This window comes from Bombyx mori, chromosome 21 (assembly GCF_030269925.1).
Source record: "Bombyx mori chromosome 21, ASM3026992v2".
Taxonomy (NCBI): Eukaryota; Metazoa; Arthropoda; class Insecta; order Lepidoptera; family Bombycidae; genus Bombyx; species Bombyx mori.
This window is the reverse complement of record NC_085127.1, coordinates 11179676-11205169: the sequence shown is the minus strand read 5'-3', so window position 1 is coordinate 11205169 and position 25494 is coordinate 11179676. Positions and strand designations below refer to the sequence as shown.

The 25494-nt window shown below is 38.2% G+C and overlaps 2 protein-coding genes and 1 long non-coding RNA gene across 5 annotated transcripts; 2 read left to right on the top strand and 1 right to left on the bottom strand.

Annotated features, from left to right (window-relative positions):
* The first annotated feature begins 423 nt into the window (after nt 1-423).
* LOC105842148 (uncharacterized) lies at nt 424-9508 on the top strand. 3 transcript variants are annotated; one of them, XR_009975972.1, is made up of 4 exons: nt 424-1016; nt 1220-1297; nt 1765-1881; nt 6490-6721. It is a non-coding gene; the product is annotated as an uncharacterized LOC105842148 (long non-coding RNA). The 3 variants fall into 3 exon arrangements; XR_009975971.1 differs by lacking the exons at nt 1220-1297; nt 6490-6721 and adding an exon at nt 9368-9508; XR_005245920.2 differs by lacking the exon at nt 1220-1297.
* mrg (mortality factor 4-like) lies at nt 5415-9365 on the bottom strand. Its single transcript, NM_001146064.1, has 6 exons — nt 9311-9365; nt 9077-9194; nt 8339-8451; nt 7691-7786; nt 6752-6842; nt 5415-6054 (listed from the first exon to the last, which is right to left on the bottom strand). The coding sequence occupies exons 1-6, from the start codon at nt 9336-9338 to the stop codon at nt 5481-5483; spliced, it is 1020 nt and encodes a 339-aa protein (NP_001139536.1). The 5' UTR covers nt 9339-9365; the 3' UTR covers nt 5415-5480.
* Nucleotides 9509-14447: 4939 nt separating the features above from the next.
* On the top strand, nt 14448-24806 carry LOC732915 (fructose-1,6-bisphosphatase). Its single transcript, NM_001046916.1, is given in 6 exon segments — nt 14448-14695; nt 17609-17753; nt 19129-19235; nt 20346-20572; nt 23081-23259; nt 24576-24806. Coding segments are annotated over 6 exon segments (1011 nt in total). The 5' UTR covers nt 14448-14519; the 3' UTR covers nt 24753-24806.
* The last annotated feature ends 688 nt before the right edge of the window (nt 24807-25494 follow it).

The window sequence follows — 25494 nt, the reverse complement described above, 5'->3', positions numbered from 1 at the left end:
AATATAACGAGCAGTGACAAGTAAGTAGGAAAAAATCTGCTATCTCCAAAATAATCTGGCGTGCGCCGCAAGAACTGTTTGAGTTACGCGTATGATACATATAATGTAAAATGGAAATGTTTATCCTAAATAGTCATACAAAAAAACCCGTGACAGCATATATTTATTTTTTATTTGGAAACCATTATCACCAAAATAGTGAACCATGAATATAAGAAGAAGAAAGATTAGATTTTTTGTTTGTTACCTACTGTCAGGACAAGATTTGTACATATAAAAGAAAATTCAATAAGATCAAATTACATTACCCGAAGCGAAGCGAGGGCGGGTCGCTTGTAAATAATAATACCTATTTGAATATTCGAATCCAAAAAAACTCGTTCTATCTTGAAAATTAAAATATTGTTTGATGATGACGTACGGCACCGGTGACCTACATGGCTGTCAAAAGATTAATCTAATGCTATTTTGTGTAAAATTTTCGCGATATTGCAATTTTCGAACTGAATGATTTCGCTTACGTAAATTAATCAAATTAAATTTTATCTAATTTCAAATTGATTAAAATTTCAAAGTGTGACAATATTTTTGGCAACATTTTTAGTTACTTGAAAGTATAATTTAAATTATGCAGTATTAAGAGGCGAAATGCAACATGACATGTCATACAGCCGGCTAAAACGGAAAAATATTAAAACGAAAATTTCTTAATTATTAAGTACAATACGTGTGATATTGACGATGTAAGAAACAAATGAATTAAACGTGTATTGTTACAAGACAACAGACGGATGGGCATCCGACAAATGAAATATATGGCGTTTCTTCACTATAACGAAATAAAACAATGTAGTGAACAGTTATAACTGCAAGGTCACACTTGTAACAATTGTAACCTCTGTGCTTAGTGCGAGTTTTTTAACATTCGCGATAGCCAGAGCCGGATTTAAACTTAATGCCGCTCCTGGCCACCGGAAAAAAATCCGCCCCAATACTGGAATTTTACTTAAACTTAGGTATAGTTTATAATTATGTTTTATTTTTCAAATTAAAAAAACTAATTTATTGCAGAAACTTTATTATATGTTATATATCCCAAGAACTTAATATAATAAATAAATATTTGTTTTTTTTCTAACAATTATAAATTTGGCACTAAGGGTGACTCATAATTAAATTACATAAAATAAAAATACTAATTGAATTTCTTTAATTCCAGAAAATACGAAAACCAATTATTATTTTAAATCTCCAAGGAAGTAAATTGATTAAATCATTTTATTAATTTTTACCAAAGGTGCCAAAATTATAATTCACAAATAATGGATGAATTGATTTTCTTGAATTATCAATTAAACAGAAAATTATTAATTAATAGAATCAATTTATTATATTGAGCAATCTTGATAAGTAAAAAAACTTTATTTCACTTTTAAAATTTTGCCGCCCTAAAAAGTTTTCCGCCCTGGGCACTTGCCCCGACTGCCCTTAGTGTATAGGGCGTCACACACGGCGAAGATACTATAATATTTTATCTTAACATACAATATCGCTCGCTATACATTTTGTATGAACTATAACATATGGTTAAGATAATATTATATATTTTTATATTACAGTATCTTCATAGAAATAAAAGTCAAAGAGGTTAGTTTTGTGTTAGAGCCATTGAAATAGATATATTCCTCCCATGATACATTTGTTAGGTTTAAAGTTGGTTTCAGACCATAGACAATACATCTAATTTCAGACTTTACTATACAGGAAACGAATAAACTGCGAGAGATTCTAAATAATTATTATAAATATGTGATGGGAACAGTTCCCGAAGAGAGACTGCCACAGAAAACATGCCTTTTAAGGATCTTTAATAATATTAAGGTGAGTAATGACCTAAACATAAACCTGAAACGGTATTTTAATGTTATTCAAACGAAATACACGACGCAAAACATAAAAATTGAGATATCCACAGCCGCGACGAAACGTAATGTTGCAAGAATTATTATGACCGACCGGTATTTTTGTTGTAACCTAATCGACCTCACTTTGTCGACTGCTGGCGCATTTTCTACCATTTACGGTACTGGCAGACCCTGTAATGAACTACAATGCATGTTTACTTGCAATTAAATCAAAATTCATTGTCGTCGCTATCATGAGTCGAATATAAATATTAATGAGTGGAGGCAATGGAAAATTCTGCATTAGTGTCCACGATGATAAACATCGGTGTGCAGATTTATGAGGAAGTAATCCTCTTTAGTGAATATTACTTAGCCATTGTACCAGATTACTTATTTTTACTGCATAGACTGATTGCATTAATTGCATACTTAATAGAAACAAATAAATGTAATTTTAATACTAACATAACATTTAGTGCCTGATATTTCTGAACATATAATAAATAATAGTAGGTATTTACTTAATTCTTCCACGACTCTTTTTGGTATGCGACGTCTCGACCTCCTCAAGCAACCTACTAGCTAGATTACTTGGTAGGCACCCCATTCTACCTATTTTTGTCGAGAAGTAATAACGTATTCCGGTTCGAATGGTAGGACACCCGTTATACAATACAGTTGAAATTTCAACCTCACGGTCGCAAATTGGCGATATTCTCCTATCAGCCCCGGTAACCGCTTCCCACAAGCCGTCTGCAGCATAAGCTCCACTCTTTTCCTACGACCCTACCCTTATTCGCCCTGTATTTCCTGATTTATAGGTAGTAACGCATGCTTTTTTATGTTTGAGAGATAACTGGTGGCCCGGAGCCTTTCCAGTTTCACCAGGGCAAGTGGGCGAGCAAGGGCCCAGCCAAGTGGGGTAGGATCTGCTAACAGCTATCCGAGTGCCTACAAAGGAGACCTAACAACTCAAGAGTAACTGCTTCTCGAATGAATCTACTACCGGATCGGAATCGCTCCGGTAGTAGATTCGGAATCGTACTCGGTGAGAAGGGCGAGAAACTCAAATGTTGTTTAGGTTAGGTTAGGAACTCTTTGCCGAGTTCGACGAGTACGGTCCCTAAGCCTGCTTAAAGGCCTCTAATGCAACCCGCAACCTCGCAACCCGCTGAGAAGATCCGGCGAGAAACTCAGCGGACTGAACTAACGTACAGTATCGTCTTCCTTCCAATGCCTAGCGTGAAGCAGTCGAGCACCCGTCGTGGTGTGCATAGACGGTGACTGTTTAAATGGATTTCTAGATCAACATCGCATCTCCTACCAATAAAAATATGCACAATAAATCCGCCAAAAGCCTGACACATTATCTATAGATTTTACTGGCACTGTTATAAAATCTATTTGGCTAAATTTTATCGCAAGAATCAAACCTAGATGCGGCATTTATTTTTTACTGGTTGTAGGACATCTTGTGAGTCCGCGCGGGTGGGTGCCCCACCCTGCCTATTTCTGCCGTGAAGCAGTAATGCGTTTCGGTTTGAAGTATGGGGCAGCCGTTGTATTGTAAAAACGGAGAGCTTACACCTCATATCAGATAGGTGGCGGCATTTACGTTGTTAATTTCTATGGACTCCGGTAACCACTTAACACCAGGTGGGCCGTGAAATCATCCACCAAACTAAGCAATAAATAAAAAAATAACCTCTAACCAGTATAATATATGAACGAGTTAAAAGCATCGAATGCCAACGGCATGTGTGTTCGCAAGCCATATGCTCTCGGACCTTGTATAGCTTTATAAAGCTAATTTAGTATATTATTGTACTTGACAACTTGCAGTCTGCAATAATAATGACTAATAGCACACATGGTGTGCGAGTATTATGGCGTGTGCAAGTTCTGGTAATGTAAACATCACCGTTGGACTGATTACTTTTAACTAAAAGAGTATTGGGAACTAGGATAATACATTGATTATGCTCTTCCCCTGGCATTGCTGACGTCGATGAGCGACGGTACCCGCTTACCATCAGGTGGGCCGTATGCTCATATGCCTGCAAAGGCAATAAAAAAAATGCTATCTCACCTAATGGTTGTCGTAAAGGCGCCGTGAACGGGATTCACCGTGTACCGGGTAGCTATCACAGAACACAAGATTTCTAACAGATCCCTGAATTTCGCTAAAGACGTTTTCAAGCAAACAATAAATATTAGGTCCTTACTTTTGAAATTGGCGTTTTGTACGGGAGGAATATATATATATTTTTTTTGTAATATGTATATATTTAATTGACCAAAGTCTGCACCGTTGTTATCTAAGCACTTTTGCCATCTTAGAGTTCTGTGATCCCTTTACTAAAAAAAAATGGGGGCGAGAATCAATACGCTCTTTGAAGACGGTTTAGAATGCGGCATCGGAGTTGAATTTTTATCTTGTCCAAATTCCGAAAAAATGGTAATGGCATTTGGAGCAAGGTCCGGGGACTACGGTGGATGTCGCGAACATTCCAATTGTAGCACATCTAGTTAGATTTATTTAGAAGTTTAGTGGTTGTTTGTTGTACAGGGTATGTGGCCTTGCGTTGTCGTGAAGCAACAGTGGCCTAGAGCGATAGACCAATCTCGGTTGTTTAGCAGCTAGTTCTTCCTTCGTGGTTTGCAGTTGCTGACAATAGATATCTGCCGTAATCGTTTGGCGAGATTTTAGAAAGCTGTAGTGAATGATACCGGGGCTAGTCCACCAAACACTCACAAGTAACTTTTTCTGAGTCAATTTTCGTTTAGGGCAGGATTTGGGTTTATGGTATGTTTAGTGGTAGGACCACTTGTGAGTCCGCGCGGGTAGGTACCACCAACCCTACCTATTTGTGCCGTGAAGCAGTAATGTGTTTCGGTTTGAAGGGTGGGGCAGCCGTTGTAACTATACTTGAGACCTTAGAACTTATATCTCAAGGTGGGTGGCGCATTTACATTGTAGATGTCTATGGGCTCCAGTAACCACTTAACACCAGGTGAGCTGTGAGTACAAGTAATGATTCGATTTAAATTCCCTTCATTATTGTGTCAGTTGAGCAAAGTAAATCAGCAAAGTAAAAAAGCGATGGATCCGCTTCCACAAGTCTTTAAATTCTTCATTTTCCACTTTGGTCTCCGACCGTCCACGGGGTTGGTTCTGAAGCTCGACATTTCCAGAACGATAACGTTGAAACAAAAAAAAGAGGACATATTTCAGATCAAAGTGGTCAGTCATATTATTTATTAAAATAACAAAACGATATTAAGCCGTAAAAGTCGTTTTAGTTATATACAGGACTCACGAAAACAATATTAACTTCCTTATTATCTCAAAAGGCATGTTTATTTCCCTCGGAACTGTAGTATCGAGATCACCTACAAGCTCATCAATTGACATGAAAACACTAATCAAAGCTATATATATTTTTAAACACACCCATTAAATACATTAATCTTAACAAGTTAGAAATTCACATTAAAACCAAATAATAAATCACAACGATTATTTATTTCGTAATACCTAAATGTACAAACAGACATCTTAAAAACTATAAATTACTGTATTTTCCTATGATATTCAGGCGTGGCGTTGCCGTAATCTTGTAAATTGAAAAGCGTCGATCTGTTCGTCACCATGTACTTCAAGAAGTCCTGGATGTGCGACAACACGTGGTGGAGCGACTTCTCGTCGAGCGCCGTGTACGCCAGCATCGGACCCATTTTCGCGAACAACCGCAGCAAGTGAACGGCGCCGTACACCTGAGACATCGGGGTGTCGGGATACTCCTGCAGTATCTCGCTGTACTGCGGCCTCTCGAACTTGTACAGCAGCTGAGAGCCCAGGGTCGCGTTGAAGTACTCCTTGATCCCCTCCGTGATGTCGACCAGCACAGACTCCTTAGCCTGGTTGTGAGACTTGCTAGATTTCTTGAAAGCCAAATAATTATCCACTATTTGACTAACGGTTAATTTTGCTGGTAAAATAGCTAACTTCTGTTGCCTTGTGATCACGTCCCAGTCGTCAACGAGCCAAACCTTCAGTTCTTCGGGTATTTTGATCTTAACTTCTACTTTTGCTAGGTATTGCTCTTCGGATTCTATTGACAAGTCTAGACGTCCTCGTTTTTTTCTGTAAGACAAATTTTAAGTGTTTATTATCGTTTTGTAAGTTTTAAATTTATAATGGAGCTGAGTCCACCTAGTCTTGAGGGCAATCCACCAAGCACATATGTAACATACATATCGAACCACCATCAGAACACTATACAACACTAATTTCTTATAATAGTGATATATTGAATTCCTCTTTATTTCCAAATAACATAATACCTCATATTTCAATATTCAACAAAAAATATTTTAATAATATTATGTTCCGAGGATACTGGGCCATAATTAAATCAATATTGTACAAATATATTGTTACTTTTTTTTCTTTTCCCTACCTATGTTGATAGCTTTGAGAGGCTATATTATCAGCGTTACCCTAGCGTGTAGTGAGCTCACGGGGCTCAAACCTGACGATGATGCTAACACGAACCCTAACAAGAGCAGTGCTTTGCAGAATCTACCACCGGATCGGAAACGCGACCCACTGAGAAGATCCGGCGAGAAATTCAATGGGTATATTGCTACCATTTCCATTATTAGACGACTATTTTTGAACCCCAAAATTGTATGGAATGTTAAAGCGGTACACATATATAATTATCAACTTTTATATATAAGCATGAACTTAAGTAGGTGAACCTGTGTAGGAACATGAGTAGGTTCCAAAAGATTGCAATATGCGTGTGAGTGTGTGTTAAACATACGGACAGACATACTTAGGTTGATCAGATCCAGAATCAGCAGGTGTATCTTTACTCTGAGTTTTAGTTGTTTTTGCGGGAGCTGGTGTACTATCGGACTCTTTTACTGAAAAGAAAACATTAACATGAGTTTTAATGAGAGATAAAATTTAAATTGGATCTCACACTGAATGCCAACTATATTTACAATGGGAACTCATTTTCCTAAATACCTACTTGTTTTGTCATTATAATTTTTTTTTTTTTTTATTTGCGTTAATAAACCAACTACCTGTTGGAATACATCTTTTTAGTGGGTCGAGAACTGAATTGCATTCTTATGACAGCTGTCCTATCCTTTAAATCAGCAACAAGCTGCTTCGTAACTGTATTAGTGAGGATATCTGTTCTTCTTTTAATAAAAGGATTTCTAAGTGCGGGTTGTATAAAGACACACACACAGTGAACTGCTTTGTTACCCAACACATGTTCTTAAGTTCATAATTAAATAATAAAATATAATAATAATAACAATAAAGTGAAACAGTGTGAACATCGCTTTGTTTGTCAAAACATATGGTTCGAAATAAGCAGGCCATTCCAGAGAAAATTTTAATGTGAGTAAAAGGAATCCTTCAAAATCCATCCCAGCTTCTCCTCGTTGTGATTAGATCCAATTTTATTTTAAACAAAAACTAAGGCGAGACAAAACTGACACACTTTAATAATTTGCTAAACAGAAGTAACATACTTTAGAATTGCTAATTTTTTTAAGTTACCTTTTGCTGACTTTCATCCACAAATAAAAAAAAAAAAAACACTAATTGGAAAGCATTAGGTTCCTGGTGTCCATAGCTTTGATACATCAATAAAAACACCATAATACTATAGCTATCGACTTCTTATTCATCTTGAATTTTTAGGCTTCCAAATCTAATAACCTTAGCAAGCTTCTGTTAATGATAACAAAAATACCTTGAGTACTACTCGCAGGGGTAGATGCTCTTGATTCTTCTCTAGCTGGAGTAGTTGCAGCAACTGCTGCATCAGATTTCCTACCCTTTGCGGGAGCTGCAATTGTATTTAATATTGCAGATTTTTAGACTGTTGTACAGAATGATCATATTGGTTTATTTAATTTTCAAGAATCTATTGCAAAATCAAGAAGTAATACCCATTAAAACTATAAATCACCTGTTGTCATATTTTTACATTTGTAACTATCACAAAAACTATAAAAGTATAGACAGTACATAAAATGCCAGGATGAACTAATAAAAATAAGAACAGACTTTTTCTTATCATGTCTACTTTACTGTCAAACTCGCAAAACTAAGAAAATGTTAATTTAAATAAATCAAAGTAACAACAATATCTTATACTAGTTCATACAGATTCTAAATCTGATTTGTTTTCCTATATATAAAAATTTAAAGTATTTTTCAAATTCATAAAATATGTACAAATCAACTGATTTTTAATCCTTATACTTGCACCACCCTCTAGAATTGCAAGAGACAATCCAGTGTTTAATGGTATTATTTCTTTTAATTATAAAACCAAATATTTCCATGGTTCCAAATATTTTTAAATGTAACTTAGAAAACGGTGTAAATTACTAACTTTTCTTAGTTTTAGTTGGTTGTGCGGAATGAGCTCTTTGGACTTCTTTCTGCCTTTGTACATTTGCTTCATTGTACTTCAGAACACGGCTTTCAGGCACCCATTCATCCCAACTGAAATAACATTAAGACATTTATAATATACAATTTGTATTTCTCTTTTCAGTAGTTTTTCATATCATACAGCTAAATAAATTTGGTTTAAATTTAATGTTTATTAATCTACTAATAATTTTAGTGGTATGGATTCAGTCCACTGTAATTTTATTATAAGTATTAAGACTATTAAGTTAGATTTCTATAAAATACTTTTAATTTTATTGTTAAAATATTTTGATGCAATCCTTTAATTTGTTTTTAAGTCGGTGAGTTTTTAATCTTGTGTAGTTTTGAACTTCATGTGTTCTTGTGTTATTATTGATCAATGTTATAATATATTATTGTTTAACAGTTTAACATTAACCAATAAAATTTTTGGTGTGGTGCTATATGATTATAATTTTGAACAGCAAAATAAAATACTGTGAATATCACTAAATTTCTTAACTTAAGCTTTATTGTATGAATTATAATGTATAGCTTGCAGGTTTTTATAAAATAATAGTACATACTTTAATGGTAGATACTAATTACTATTGAATCCTTTCAAGTCTTCGTGATTCAATCGGTCACCGTTCAACAAATTTCGTTTACATTACTTGTCTTAATTTTCGTCAAATCTGACATCCAAATGACTTACTTTTTGTTCCATCCCGCGTAATGAATAAGATACCTCACGTGTTTGTCCTTTGTAACTGAGCTTTTTAAACATTTTGCTTCATAAATTAGCGGTCCGTGGAAACATAGCACTTTTTCACCTGAAATTAAGGAATTTGCATTGAAATAAATTACGGTAAATAAACCGATAAATATTTTCAAATAAATTAATTGATTCTAAACATTTATACTGAATAGTGTACTAAAAATAATTTACCTTCAGCAAATTTTAACTTTGGTGCCATTGCTACATAATGTGATTATTTGTTTACAGTTTACAAATGGCTGACTGACTTGTGACTTGAGTCGTTTAATTTTTACAAAAGAGGAAAGGCGAAGGTAAAAGACCATACTGCCAAATGTTTCCTGTGTTACACATAAAATGAAAATAAAGTTAATTTACAATAATAATTAACTATAGAATTATATTTTAACCTGCTTTATACATATTAAGCTATATAAATTTAGGGCGAAAATGGGCATCCTTGTTAACTAGTCAGTTTTGCCTTAGGTAGCTGTGTAGCCATGGAGGATAGAACTAAGGAATATCATTTTGTATAGAGGACAAGTTGAAAAAGTCTCCACCTCTAAACGGTAAGATATTGTTCGAAGACTCACCGAAATATCGCTAGTATAGAAAGTGCAAATGATATGAACACAGCAGTTTTAAACAAACTGAAATGTACTAGATGGCAGTGAAGGCTATGTTCCGATCATTAATTGAAATTCTGGAACTATTCAATTTGTCTATGTGTGTTCTCTGTATTTGTATTACGCAGCATTATATTAAAGTTTTATCTAGTCTTTGCTACACATATGGAGGGTAGAACTAAGAAGTACCATCTCAGTATAATAAAAAGTGTCTGCTGAAAGGAATATAATTAAGCTGGCGCCATAGAAGCAAGTGGAAAGATTTAAAAAACAGCGCCATAAACTACCACCCTTCGGTTATGTTCTAGCTTGCACTGCGAGTACTGTAAAGTCGGATGTCAATATAGCGAAGCTGTTCCTTCATAGTTAGATATATTGGTTACTATTTAAAACGGAACGCAGCATAGTATACTGTCATCACATTTTTTTTGCGTTGTTTTCACTTCAACAAAAATTAGCGGTTTCATATACAAACTGTATAACATGGGACTACAGACTCGTGCTCATCATACGAGACTTGTTGAATTGTTCGTTTCGATATTGAGTAGAGGGAGCTCACTCTCGCCCCCGTCATCTGACGGCCAGAGTCCCACAAGGCTCCGCGCTCTCCCCGTTATTATGTAGTTTGTATATCAATGATATACCCCGGTCTGCGGAGACCCATCTAGCGCTTTTCGCAAATGACACGGCTATCTACTACTCGTGTAGGAAGAAGTGGCTATTGCATCGGCAATTCCAGATCACAGTAGCCACTGTTGAATAGTAGTTCTGGAAGTAGCGCATTGACATCAACCCCACGAACAACACAGCGGTGCTCTTCAAAAGGAGTCGCCCTCCGAATACCACTTCGAGCAGCCCATTCCCTAATAAGCGCGTTAACACCTCCGCGTTCGCCCGATCACTCTCTTTGGCCAGCCCATACAATGGGCCTCGAAGGTCAAACGTTTAAGCGTCACTCTCGGCAAAGGGACGACATTCCAACCCCTCAATAAAAACGGTACCGGTAAAATGGGGCGATTAGGGATTGACAGGCGAATCGGGAAAAAACTGGGAAAATCTTTCGACACTCAATATAAGTTTTATATTCGTTGCAAAATCTTCCATTTTTTGTAGTTTAATAGTAGAATGTTGAAAGTTCACAAAACAACTCTGAATATGCATGATAATAGCTGCTAACTTATAAAAAATCACGTTTCAAATTAACTTCCTGTGGTGGTCATTATTTTAGTGCTAGAAACTTTGCTGTCTTTTATTTATTTGATAATAATAGAAGACGACTATGATTTATAAACGTTATTTAGTGTTTGAACCAGCATATATATTAAAGGTAAGTCTCAGTTGTTATTGGTTTTAATGTATTTGATTATATAAAAATACATGTAAAAATCTGTTGTTTTTGGGGATATTGGGGACGTCTTAGGTACAAATAACAACGAAAAAGGGGTCAATTGGGATGAGAATACGTGAAATGGAAACGACCTAAGTATAAATAGGTACAGGTTTGTAGGGTTGTCTATGTAGTTATAACAATATTTTTTTAATTTGTTGGTAAAAATCTGGTTTATTCGAAGCGAAATTGGGAATAAGTCTTTATTTGAAATAGATAAGCAATTTAATATAAGTAAGTCGATTTTGCAGAGACATGTAACAAGATCAATGAAATCTTAAGGTGGACAAAAATGTCTAAGTAATACATAATAAAATATTTAATATTTGTTCAGAGTGGGGGTATTCATCCGATTAATCCATGGAATAACCGACACACCTAATCTGTTAACCCAGATAGAAATATCAGCAGTGTCGATTGCACCTATAATTGAGGTGATGTCTGCCATGTACTTTTGTCAGTTTTTCAATTTTTTTTATTGATGATCACTTTGTTGGTGCAACTAAATAAATTAATTAATTAAAACTATATATAAAAATAAAAGTAGTGCCAACCCTAGGAAATTTCTCATTTCGTCCCAATTAACCGCAATTTTCGGGTAAATAGGGATTACACCTATTTTTGCATTTTTTGCTTAAACTGGAATGCTAGTTGCATAATTTTAAATTAGACAACAAAGATGCCCCCAAGACTCAATCATTTTGATCCTGATATAGCATTATATACATCAACAACTACCTTAAAATTGGTCATAAAGTTGGAATTTGTCCCTAATCGCCCCATTTTACGGTACCCGACCGTGCCACCTTCATATTAGGACGCCTCTATCCTATGATTTGCAAGCGAAGTATTTGAAGAATTGTCCCTTCGTAATAAGGTGACACTACAAAACTTGCATACGCCCCGTCATGACCTATGCAAGTGTAGTGTTCGCTCACGCGGCCCGCACTTAAAGTCATTCATCCCGTTTTTGCAGGATAGCCGTCGGAGCACCACGGTTCCTAAGGAATGTGGATCCTCATGATGATCTGCAGCTTGGCACAGTTAGTAAGTATTTACAGCCGGCATCATTGCGCCACTTTGAGAAGGCGGCACGACATGAAAACCCTTTTGTCGTGGCCGCCGGAAATTACATACCCGATCCTGTGGAGCGAATGGTAAACAGTCGACGTCGCCCTAAGCACGTCATTACGGATCCTCCCGATCGATCGGTGCTTTCAGGTAGGTACCTCAAGCACTGGTCACCGTCCTCGCCGAACACGCCGCTTGCGACGAAGGGCTCGACGAGTAAACTAACCCATAGACACGGCCCACTGAGTTTCTTGCCGGATCTTTTCAGTGGGTCGCGTTTCCGATCCGGTGGTAGATTCTGCAAAGCACTTCTCTTGCTAGGGCCAGTGTTAGCAATACTCCCGGTTTGAGCCCCGTAAGCTCACCTACTCGCCCGGCTACGCTGACATAGTCTCTCAAGGCTATCAGCTTAAGTACGATTAAAAAAAATTAAAATATATTCTTAGATTTAATAATATTTAAAAATTGAACATTCAAATTGATAGTAGATATTATATAAATTAATCGCACAATAAAAGTAGCTATACTTTTAGTAGGTAACAGAAAAGATTGTTTTTCAACAAATCTAATGTGTAATAACTTAATAACCAAATTATTGACTTGAGGTTATGAACGGTAAAAGTGATCACGAGATCAAAGTACTGAGAGCAAGGTACCTCGAAAATACCAGTGTTCATAGTTGAAAAATGACAACGATTTATGACTTCATTTAATTCCTTAAGACGCTACTGCCCTACGACGATGCTGCGACGGTATACTGTCAGTCCAAAACGGAACAAATTTATCCCCAGTAAGGGCATGAACAATGCTCGCAATTTATATCGGAACACACCCACCCATAGAACGTCATTTAAGAGTGATGTGTTTATGATTCAATGACCTTTAGACAACGTGACGCACGTTGTTAACGTAACATGACAGGCAATATTTAGTGCACACTTGATAATAAATGGAAAGTTTATATTAAGGCCCTACCGTAAAACACAATACATTTTATATTATATATATTTTTCTCTTTTATGCCTACACACTTTTATGTTCAGATAATATCAATAAATTTCGCAATAGAAATATTTCCGAAGGCAATCGAGATTTAAAAGAAAACAAAATTGTTATTAGTACATATATAAAAAATATTTCGGATGTGTGGAAATACAATACAGTCAAAATCTGTTATAACGACATCGAAGGGACTGCTCATATTCAGTCGTAAAAACCGATAGTCGTAACAACCGGTGATGTTTAATGTGTATCGTGCAAGTACAAACAAATCGATAGGGAATTATTGGAAAAATATATTTACATAATACGCGATTTTTCTTCAATATTAATTTGTTTTCTTTTTCTGTGCGACATTTTGATAGTTGTGTATAGATAAGTAATAAACTAGCTGAAGAGATATGAAGAAGCGGGCTTTGACTCTACCGCATGCACGTGTTTTGTTTCTAAGAATTAGAAAAGACCCTAGACTAAACTAAACCCTATTGTTTTCTTTCCTGATTTTAATAGCCATTGAAGACAAATGTGGATACCTATTCAAATTGTTTACAATACAGCTTAGCCGGTCGTTCTAACAGATTTAATTCTCCGAAATATTTGTTAAAGGTGGTCGTTTTACGAGGTATGTCGATATAAGCAATGTCGTATAAAGCAATGTTTTTAATAAGGCGGTCATATAGCATTCAGCCGGGACCTTTGTTCTAGGTTACTATAACCGGCATGTTGTTCTAAACGATGTCGCAGTAAACAGTTTTGACTGTATATCTAAATACGCCTAGCACTAGGTGAACAATTGACTGTGTCTAAAATGTTGATTGCTCTTGATGTGCACTCTACATTATTTTTAAGCGATTGCAGGAGATAGATATCGCAAACAATGTGCAAGCATAAAAACATAAGAACGAAGTCTCAATAGCATTTTTTAACAACTCTCACACAGAAGAATGCATGTATCGCAACATGGAGATTATAATATAATCAGTTAAAATTATTTACAAAAGTCCTTGAGCATCGGTAACGCTTGACGTTCAATGCGCCGTATGATGATCAGTCGAAGCTGGTAAAAAGATATTCTCATCTTTAAAAATTTAAGTCAAATATTTTGTACCCGTAACATGTATGCACGCAACCTAATAACAACTTTCAAACTCGTCAACAAGCATAGATAAGACATATATACCTATACAGAAATCAACAAGCGAGCCATGCCAAGCCCCCGGCCCGACCAGTCTCGTGGCGTTACGTGTTACGCGCGGACATTTCTCGGAACGTTCTCGGATCGTTATATCATTTTATTTCACGAATATTATCAAGGACAATGACACAGCAAGGGCCGGCTTTCGATGTCAACGCTATGACGTTGACACGGTGGGTTCTCGCGCAGCAGAGGACGGCGCCTACTGCCACCGGGGACCTGACTCAGCTCCTAAACTCTATACAGACCGCTGTGAAGGCTATACAATCCGCTGTGAGGAAAGCCGGTATCGCTAAATTGTTAGTATTGAATTTTGTTGTTAAAATTTACGTAATATCAGTTTAAAATTGACGGTCTTGATGTTGTTCTACTTGTAATAATTTCTTTATTTGTATTAAAAATTGGTGCAAAGTTTTTTAACTTGGTAAAGTTTCGATTGTTTCATAACTATAAATTATTATTATAACTACATCAGACTGATTTCAGTCAGTTGATTCCATCAGTCGTCAAGGACGACGACTGATTGAAATCAATTACGAGATACCTAAATATAGCATGATTGACTTATCACACCAGATATAAATCATTCTAGTCATATTCTTTTCCTACCTATTATAGTAACCTCGAGGGGTTATTCTAGATTCACCGAGCTAGTAGGTGAGCTCACAGGGCTCAAACCGGGAGTGTTGAGTGTTGCTAACACTGCCCCCTTTTTTTTTAACGCTGGGGAATCCGTTTACGGATACAAGGTCGAGAGGGGTAACAGACCGGGTTATGTCGGACTCCGGCGCCTCCAGAGAAGAAGAGGGAGAAGGGGAAGACCAAAGTCCTTCTCTTCTTCCAATTCTTACCGGGAGACTACGCCTTGAGAAAGGCGCGCGAAGCGCTGCGCGGCGTCTACCACGCAGGACCCACCCCGCAAAACCGACTACCAACTAAACCCCATCGAGCTCCACCACTCCGACTCCACGAAACTTACGGTACGGCACAGTGCGCGCGGAAGGTTCGCCGTCGCCGGTACCCGTCCTGACAATAGGACGGGATTCCATTCCCAGGAAGATCCCGTAGGACGTCTTCTCGGGAGACACACCGTGAGCGGCGCACAGGAGCCACCTTGCGCCGCCTCACCACGGAACCGACAGCAGAGCACCGGGCGCCCCCGCACCCGGTACCCAACAGTCCCTACGGGAGATTAACGGGAGCATCGTGCCCGCATCGCTCACCCCGCCTTCTTCGCTGAGGAGCCGAAGAGGGATCACACTCCCTTTCGCGCTCCTCAGCCTCGCGGAACGCCATGACCAGGTCGCAAAATCTGGCCATGGCCTCCCACGAACTCTCGTCCTCTAGCATGCGAGCAATGACAGCTCGCAAGGAGAGGTCCCTCCCCAGCACCGCGATGAGATCCCGCCGCGGGTGCTCCCAACGCGGGCACGCTTCGAGTGCGTGCTGAGCGTCATCGTCCGGATGCCTGTACTGATGACAACCCGGATGTGGCTCTCTCCTGCAGACCTTCCACAGGTACCTCCCGAAGCAGCCATGCCCCGAGAAGACCTGCGTAAGGCGGAATGAGAGCACGCCGTGTCGCCGATGCTAACAATGCCCCTAGCAAGAGCAGTGCTTCGCAGAATCTTCCACCGGATCGGAAACGCGACCCACTGAGAAGATCCGGTGAAAGACTCAGTGGGCTGTGTCTATGGGTTAATTTACCTACTCGTCGAGCCCTTCGTCACAAGCGACGGGCTTGGCGATTACGGTAATAAGCTTTATCTATATAATAGATTGGGGAAAAAGTTTCTTCGCATTTTTTAAGAAAATCCACAACATTTTTTAATATATTTATTTACATTTAACTAAAGTATGTAGTTACCATTTTATTCGATAACTTTTTGCCATCTTGTAGGTAGGGACATGATCCCAATGCTATAGATTTTGGGGCTTCTGATCAAAATACCGCGACAATTGGTTTTGGCAGTCCTGTCGTGATGTTAACCTGACACTGCCTAAAAAATTCTGAAGAGGCCGAAACAGGTGGAAATCTGAAGGTGCAAGGTCAGGACTATACGGCGGATGCATTAACACCTCCCAGCCAAGCTCTCTTAATTTTTCTTGAGTGGCTAAAGATGTGTGAGGTCTAGCGTTATCATGATGATGAAAAACCACACCCCTTTCTGTTGATTAATTCCGATCGCTTTCTCTCAACTTCTTGCTTTAATTTCATCAGTTGTTCGCAGTAGAGTTCAGAATCGATGGTCCTGCCTGGTGGTAACAGCTCATAATGAATAATGCCCTTCCAATCCCACCACACACACAGCATCACCTTTTTGCGAGTTAACCCGGGTTTCGCCACAGTCTTTGAAGCCTGACCGGCCTTTAACCACGACCTTTTTCGCACGTTCTTGTCGTACGTGATTCACTTTTCATCACCAGTTATCAGCTTCTTCAAAAATGGTTCGGTTTCATTACGTCGTAATAAAGAATCACAAATGAGTAACACGGTTCATTAGGTTTCTTTCAGTGAGCTCTTGAGGTACCCAAATATCGAGCTTTTTTGTGTACCCAGTTTTTTTCACATGCACCAAAACTGTTTTGTGGTCAATTCCCAGTTCTTCAGCTACGTCGTAACTATATGCCGATCTTGCTCCACTTTTTCAAAAATGGCATCCATTTTATCCGTAATAGGGCGACCATAGCGACGTGCATTTTTGACATCAAAATTTCCGGATTGAAAACGCTTAAACCAAATTTTGTGCTACTCTCACAGACACTACGCTAGGTCCATAAACATCGCAAATTTGTTTCGCGGCTTGCATTGCATTTTTACCTTTTTGTAGTAAAATTTTAAAATGTGTCGAATTTCTTCATTAGATTCACTCATCTTGACAGTACGAAAACCATAGAGAGTGACGAAAAATAAAATAAAAATCACACATTTTTCTATTTTGTATTTGGAATTATCTTCTATAAAATTTAAACTTTTAATGATACTAAAACCAGCCAGATACAAATAGTATAGCCAAAGAGATTTTATTACAAGTTCATACATACTATAATGCGAAAAGACTTTTTCCCCGACCTATTATATATGGCACTCGAACTTTTCTCCTTTTTCGGATTCGTTCTACAGGACCGTAAAACCTGTAAAAATATGTTACGTTTAAAAAATAGCAACCATTGTATAGTTATTTCAATTAATACACGAGCTGTTGTTTCAGACATGGAATCTCCGGTGACACAAACGTTCAAGGTGAAGAGGTCAAAAAACTGGACGTCCTTTCCAACGACCTCTTCATCAACATGCTTAAATCCTCATTTACCACATGTCTCCTTGTGTCCGAAGAAAACCAGACAGTTTTACAGGTAGACAATAATACAAATAAATAAACTCCAATCATTTAAGTCAGTGTTACCTCTGCAACGCGCAAACTTTGTTTGAAAATTTGGCCGATATTTCAAAACTGTATTAATAGGTTTTTGCAATATACTTCACGAGTATTTTGACCTCATTGACAACACCTAACATTTAGCTGACGATGTGAAAAGCAGGGTACCCAAAAGATTCCTTACACTTTCAGCATTTGGCCCTGTATTTTTGGTCATTGACAACAATAGCAATTCTTAAAATAAATTTTAATCTGTACAGTAAGCCAAATGGTTTTCAATATTATCACATATAACATAGACCAACAACCCTCAAAATTCTCTAGACTAAGCTTTTAAATTAATACTAATTCCTAAGTTGCTAATAATTAAATCACGAAAATTAAATTTAATCATAGTTTAATCATAGAATCGATGCCAGCACCATCTAATGAATAAGTCTGATTCCTGCCAAAATAAAACCTAAATAAAATAACATTTTAATTGAACTATCCCAGGAGAATGATTTACGAGGATTTTTATACGTTCTATGTTTATACCTTTTATTGCAGTTGAGAAATAACGTTTTTCTAAACATAAATATTAATGTTTCACTATTATATCAATGACATATATTACTGGAATAGTAATAATTATCATGTGTCCATCCAGAGGATAGTCTATAGGTAGGTAGGTATATAACAATTTTCATCTAAATCAACAATCCGAACATCTTCATATTTATAATAATAAATAGAAATAAGAATTAGTTGATTACAAAACCAATGATTTAGATTAGGTAGTAGGTATAGCAACTGTATTAATATTTCATGATTTGCATATTTTAGACACGCGGACTATGCTGTGACCTTTGATTTTTTATTAAAATAGGTACCTGTGAAGCGCCTTCTGCTAATATTAATGACCAAAATGTTTCACCAAAGAAACATTATTTGATCTGAAACATTGTACAGATTTGAAATGCAAATTAAATATTAATGAATGCTAATTTAATAAGAATTATTGGTATCACTGACTTATACCTAAGTCACACTTGTATATTAGTAATAACTACGTAGGTACCTATCCGTTGAGTCGCTTATTTTTGATCATAAGTTATCTCGGGTCGATGCAGGGTTGACAGAAACATAGATAATTTAATACACTTAAATACGACAGAAAGTCAATGACCCGAGATAAAAGTATCCGCTAGTAAATACCTAATCTACATTCTTTTCCAAAGAAATTATGTAATGCACAAATGATATAGATCATACATTAGTGAAGTTTTTAGTAATAAGGTTACAAGACACTTTAATATAAGTTTAATTTTGATCGTACGTAGTTCCTATTTATTAAAAAATCACTCTTTCAGGTAGAAACAGAACGGAGAGGCAAGTATGTGGTGTGTTTCGACCCTCTCGATGGTTCCTCCAACATTGAATGTCTCGTGTCGGTCGGATCTATCTTTGCAATCTATAAGTAAGTATTGTTGCGCGCTGGGGTTCGGGATAAATAAATTTTCCACCAAAGTATACTACTAAAAACTGTATTCAACACTTAGAACACTTCACAAGCATTTTAAAATTGTCAAGTCACTTCTTCCGCTTCGCTTCAGGTGATCCGTTCGCTGTTTCGCTTCGAGTAGTTCCGATTACTAACTGACTGCGTGCCATCTCTGCAACGCTTTTATAGCTGATACCACATGATCCCTAGAATTATCGAGAATATTCCACACAAGTCGAGTATTGTGTTTCCGCTATCTGACAATAGATGGCGTTGTACTCCTCGAGCGTTCTAGATGCTACTAGATCCTTTGATATTAGTTCGACCATTCAGCGATAGATGGCGTTACTCTTACCGGCGTAACAGTATTAACTTTTCTAGTAATGACCAAATATTTTGGTATTCAGTAGCAATAAATACAAACATAGCGACACGAGAACCCTCTCATCGTGGCCGCCGGTAACTACATTCCCGATCCTGCGGACAGAATGGAAAGCAGTCGACGTCGCCCAAAACACATCATCTCGGATCCTCCCGATCCACTAACCGTGCTTTTAGGTATTTCAAGCACCGGTCACCGTTCTCGTCGAACCCGTCGCTTGCGACGAAGGGCTCGACAAGTAAATTAACTCTCAGACACAGCCCACTCAGTTTTTCGCCGGATCTACTCAGTGGGTCGCGTTTCCGATCCGGTGGTAGATTCTGCGAAGCACGGCTCTTGCTAGGGTTGGTGTTAGCAACGTCATCAGGTTTGAGCCCCGTGAGCTCACCTACTAGCCACGGTTACGCTGAAATAGCCTCTCAAGGCTATCAGCTTAGGTAGGAAAAACAACACAAACGTAGCCGTCGCTTAAGTTTTTATTTATTTATTGCTTAGATGGTTGGACGAGCTCACGGCCCACCTGATGTTAACTGGTCACCGGAGCCCATAGACATCTTCAACGTAAATGCCGCCACCATTTTGAGACATGAGTCGTAAAGTCTCACTTTTAAGCTCGTCTACCCATCTAAAATGATATCTCTACGAAAAAAAAAACTAATATACGATCATCATATTAAAGCTTATAACCTCAAATTCATTTCCAGAAAAAAATCCGAAGGTGATCCAGTTGAATCAGACGCGTTGAAACCAGGAAGGGAGCTAGTCGCTGCGGGCTATGCCTTGTATGGTTCTGCTACCATGATGGTCTTGTCGCTGGGAAAGGGCAAGGGCGTGAACGGCTTCATGTACGACCCTTCGATAGGAGAGTTCATTCTTACCGACCCTAACATGAAAATACCGGAGAAAGGAAAAATTTATTCTATAAATGAGGGTAAGTATAACTACAACCCGTTTTTAAAACAATAATCATTGCGCAAGCATTTTCGACTATTTTAACACTGTATATTGCAATCTGTAGTTATTTATTGTAATGTAAGTATTGGACAAAATATTGTGTGACAGGGCATTAGGGTTCACACTATTATACTATTTTGTACTATTTCCATTTTATTTTCTCGATGACAGCTCCTGTGAAAACTTGAACGAGCGTCTTTTTTACATCTTATATATAAAATTCTCATGTCACAGTGCTAGTTACCATACTCCTCTGAAACGGTTTGACCGATTTTAATGAAATTTTATACGCATGTTCAGTAGGTCTGAGAATCGGCTACTATCTATTTTTCATACCCCTAAGTGATAAGGGTTGTCCACCCCTAACATATATTTTTTATTTCTTGAACAATTTTTTTTTGTTATAATGAGGCATTATGTGGTTCAATGAGGTTTTGTTATTTTTATATTCCTTCATCATTCACAGCGCTACATGCCTCTTTCACTCATTTACCACATCCTTACACACAATAAGTTACGTTTTTTTTTTTCTACACTAGAAATTGTCTAGAAATCTTATATATGGCAAAACAACGTTTGCCGGGTCAGCTAGTTATGTATATTATAACGGAACCAAATATCCGAACGTGCGATCCCGCCCCCGCCGCCGCCTCCCGCTGAGACAGAACTCTGTGAGCGAGAAAACACGTGCCCTCGGCGCGCGTAAAGACAACCGGCAAAATATTGTCAATCTTAGCTAACTTAGCTTGTCTGTACTGTTCTCAACTCATTTTGTTTTATTTTAGTTATTGTGTCGTTTTTCTATTAAAATCTTAACCAGATCAGTGTTAACATCATTTCTATATTCTCTTCGCAAACAGCCCGTAACACCGAACTCACAGAAACCCACAAAAACTCACAAAAGCCCCGCCAGTCGGACTTTTAGTGTTAAAATACATATTTTTTTATATTTTCCAGAATTTCTATAAATTATACGGTTGTCTGGAAGAGATCGCTTTTAGCGATAAGACCGCCTATTGTACAAATTTATCTGTTTTTTGATTGTTTTTTTGAATGTATATTGTGTTTTGGTGTGCAATAAAGTGTATTCTCTCTCTCTCTCTCTCTCTCTCTCTCTCTCTCTCTCTCTCTCTCTCTCTCTCTCTCTCTCTCTCTCTCTCTCTCTCTCTCTCTCTCTCTCTCTCTCTCTATTTATTAAAAATATGACGCTTACGTACGTACAAGGCACTACAAGGTCATAGCAGAGTCGGACGCACGTACAAGATCATAACAGAGTCGGAGAAACTGATAGGGACGGAGTTATCAATAAGCGTAACACGATAACAGACCCGATATTTTTTTTACGAAGTGTAAGAAACTAAACTATTGCCGAATAATTTTGTACAAATTTATTAACTAATATTACACTTCATTACAGGATGTAATTATATTATGTTGATTATTTATTTACTATTTATTTTAATCAAAATCTTATGAGTCGTAACGAGCTCTCCCCAACATTTATTATAAGTTCCTGTACTTCTATATTATCGAATGCCACATGAGTTCCCCAATCCGACGCTATAATGTATAATGGGTTCTTCTCACAATTTTTTCCCAGTGTTCGGCGGTTACTTCCTGACCTGCATTTTTTAATAAATCTAACATCTTGTTTGCCGTAAAAGGGTATTGTTTCGAGCGCCGGGTCCTTTGATTTGTGCCCGTATTAGTTCTGGCAATGATACAGCGGAAGTCGAAGAACCTAATGACCACATTCGGCAGATATTTCGTCGGTAATTTATCTTTTAGGGAGGCTTTATTTCGATTTTAAAATATTCAGTAATTGTACTTTTAATAAAGTATTATCAACATTTTCGCCATGACGTTGGAGGCAGTCAATTATCTCTTGTTGTTTTGTTGGCCTGCGTCGGAATTTTATCAATTTGTCTGGAGTGATATGTAGCGTTGTCCATAATAATTATCGACGGTTCTTCCAGAGATTGCACCGTTTCTTTAAACCATCCTTCGTAAATCTCCGCGTTCATTTCTTCATGGTAGTTCACTGTTTTCTTGGATTTAAAGGCCAGTAAAGCATCTGACACGAATCCTTTCGTAGACCTTGCATGGCATATAGGTAAGGTGTTCACCTTTTCCCATTGGCACTGAACTAGTGGAAGCGGCGGTGTCGTCAGTCCAGTTCTTAGATAATGTGTGGTTTGCATTTAACAAAGTCTCGTCAGTGAAAATAACATTTGACCAATCTGATCTTCGTTTCGCTTCGCTTCGCTCAAAAATTCGCAGCAAGCCATAGCAACGTCGTGTCGCTCCATGAATGTTTTACGTTTGTCTGATTTTTTATAAGAAAATCCATTTACTTTCAAAACCAAGCTTAATGACGATTTTTGGCATGGGTTGGATTTACACACATTTGCATTTACACATATCGACCGGTCTACACTATTAAATGGCATACCATTTTTGTTACTCCACCATTTTCTGTTTTAAGGTTACGCAGCCGAATGGGATAAAGGTTTGCAAGACTACATCGAGGATAAGAAGCGCCCTAAAACCGGCAAAGCGTATGGCGCTCGTTACGTCGGCTCCATGGTTGCTGATGTGCACAGGACTATAAAATACGGAGGAATATTCATGTATCCGGCTACCAAGTCTGCTCCTAATGGAAAGGTAATCCCTTAAGAGACTTGTCCCGAATTACGCGTAACTTGAAGGAAAAACCATAGGTCATTTATTAAAGTAACTGGTAAGTACCTACTGGTGGTAGAACGTCTTGTGAGTCCGCGCGGTTAGGTACCACCACCTAGCCTATTTCTGCCGTGAAGCAGTAATGCGTATCGCGCCTGTTTTCGTGCTTTAAGGACTTGTTTACGATGGATCTGGACACGGATAGATTTAAGAATTTAGATAGATTTAAAACTTTTCTTCATGTTTTCTTATGCCCATGTAATTCAGTACAAATGAACCTTTTCTATCTATTTTCGATTCGATCTATTTCGTAAAAAAAGCATGCTTAAACAAATATCTTATTGCTAAAACAATTGCAGCGTCTTGAATGAGTTCAGTGTTGCCCATTGTGACGTACCTAACACCACGACGACCAAATGGAAAGTATCCTTTAGTTTGGTACGGGTCGCGTACAAAGCCGTCAGGCGGGGAGACGCGGTAAAATCTGCTCGAAGAGGCAGATCTGCTGCCCCGCGCCTCCGCGCGTCGCAATGTGTGAATCGCCTTACCCTCTGCTGGGGTGTAGGGCTCGAAACAAATTCTACCATTTGCATCGGTCGCGGGTAGTCTGTACTACCTCCTCCCACGTTTGTTATGTAATTTTTTCCAAATTTTAAATGGCTTTCCTGTGAAGTTGTAAAAAATGTCGCTAAAACCAAATAACCTTTCACCCCTCGTCTTCAAACTTCAGCCGAAGCTTACACGTGTTGATTATCGTCCAATACCACACGAACGAATTTTAACCTTTTCCGTGTGCTTAGTGCGAGTTTTTTACCGTTCTCGATAGCGTAAAAGTTTGCTCATATTTGTATGGAATAGGATTTCGTTTGCGTACGCACGTCATTTCGGATCCTCCCGATCCACTAACGGTGCTTTTAGGTACCTCAAGCACCGGTCATCGTTCTCGTCGAGCCCGTCGTCGCAAGCGAGTAAATTAACCCTCAGACACAGCCCACTTAGTTTCTCACCGGATCTTCTCAGTGGGTCGCGTTTCCGATCCGGTGGTAGATTCTGCGAAGCACGGCTCTTGCTAGGGTTCGTGTTAGCAACGTCATCAGGTTTGGGCCCCGTGAGCTCACCTACTAGTTAAGGCGACGCTGATATAGCCTCTTAAGGCTATTAGCTTAGGTAGGAAAAAAAAGATTGCGTACGTTTGCCGCTAGGGGCGCTGTTCCAACTGCATACAGGGTTAACTTTTACGCTATCGAGAGCGTTAAGAAACTCGCACTAAGCACACCGAATAATCATTATTGTTACAGCTCCGACTTCTGTACGAATGTAACCCGATGTCGTTCATCGTGACCGAAGCGGGCGGTCTGGCAACAAATGGAAAAGTTCCGATCCTGGACATAGTGCCCTCGTCCATACACCAGCGCGTTCCTTGCTACCTCGGCTCGAAGAAAGACGTTGAGGAATTACTGAATTATTTGAAGTGACATTTCGCGAAATCCAAACGTTCTGTATAAAAATAAAGACTGTTTTTAAATGTTAACAAGGTTATGTTATTTTAATTTTCAATATATATTTTTTTGTTTGAGATATTACTGGAGGCCTTTCTAGTTTTACCAGGGCAGCTGGGCGAGCAAAGGCTCAGCCAGGAGGGGTGAGATTTGCTAACAGCTACCCGAGCGCCTCCGAAGGAGACCTAACAACTCAAGAGCAGCTTCGCGAATGAATCTACTACCGGATCGGAATCGCGACCCGTTGAGAAGATCCGGCGAGAAACTCAGCGGGCTGGTGTTTAGGAATTTTCAATAGTCATTGATTGCACTGAGCTTCCTTATAGTATTTTGAGTATATAAAGTGGTCACCATAGTTCATAAACATTGGCAATACCACGGACAGAAATCCAACGAAGGTCCTGTTAATAAAACATGTCCCAGCCAAAAGCAAGTTTACCTCTGGTGCAGTATGTGGGCGCAACGATGCCAGGGGGCGCCGATCTCGGCACTGTCAATAACATTGTTACATTCGTACCTGTATGATTTTAACCGCGTGATTACTACAGGACGATAGGGTATTCATTGGACATGGGCTAGAGACACTTTTGGTCACAGCACTAGCATTAGGCATTCTGTTCGAAGACAGGTTATATATTATACCATGCTTATTTCTACTTTCAAACGAAACAAATTAAATATAGTAAATTAAATATAATATAGTACATATGAGGCCTAT

Bases quoted from the DNA above. Each gene is read 5' to 3' on its own strand.
- mrg (NM_001146064.1), bottom strand. From the start codon at position 9,338: ATGGCACCAAAGTTAAAATTTGCTGAAG. The intron at 7,787-8,338 runs GTTAGTAATTTA...ATACAATTGCAG, and splicing joins ACCAACTAAAACTAAGAAAA to CTCCCGCAAAGGGTAGGAAA. The intron at 6,055-6,751 runs GTATGTCTGTCC...TTTGTCTTACAG, and splicing joins TCTGGATCTGATCAACCTAA to AAAAAAACGAGGACGTCTAG.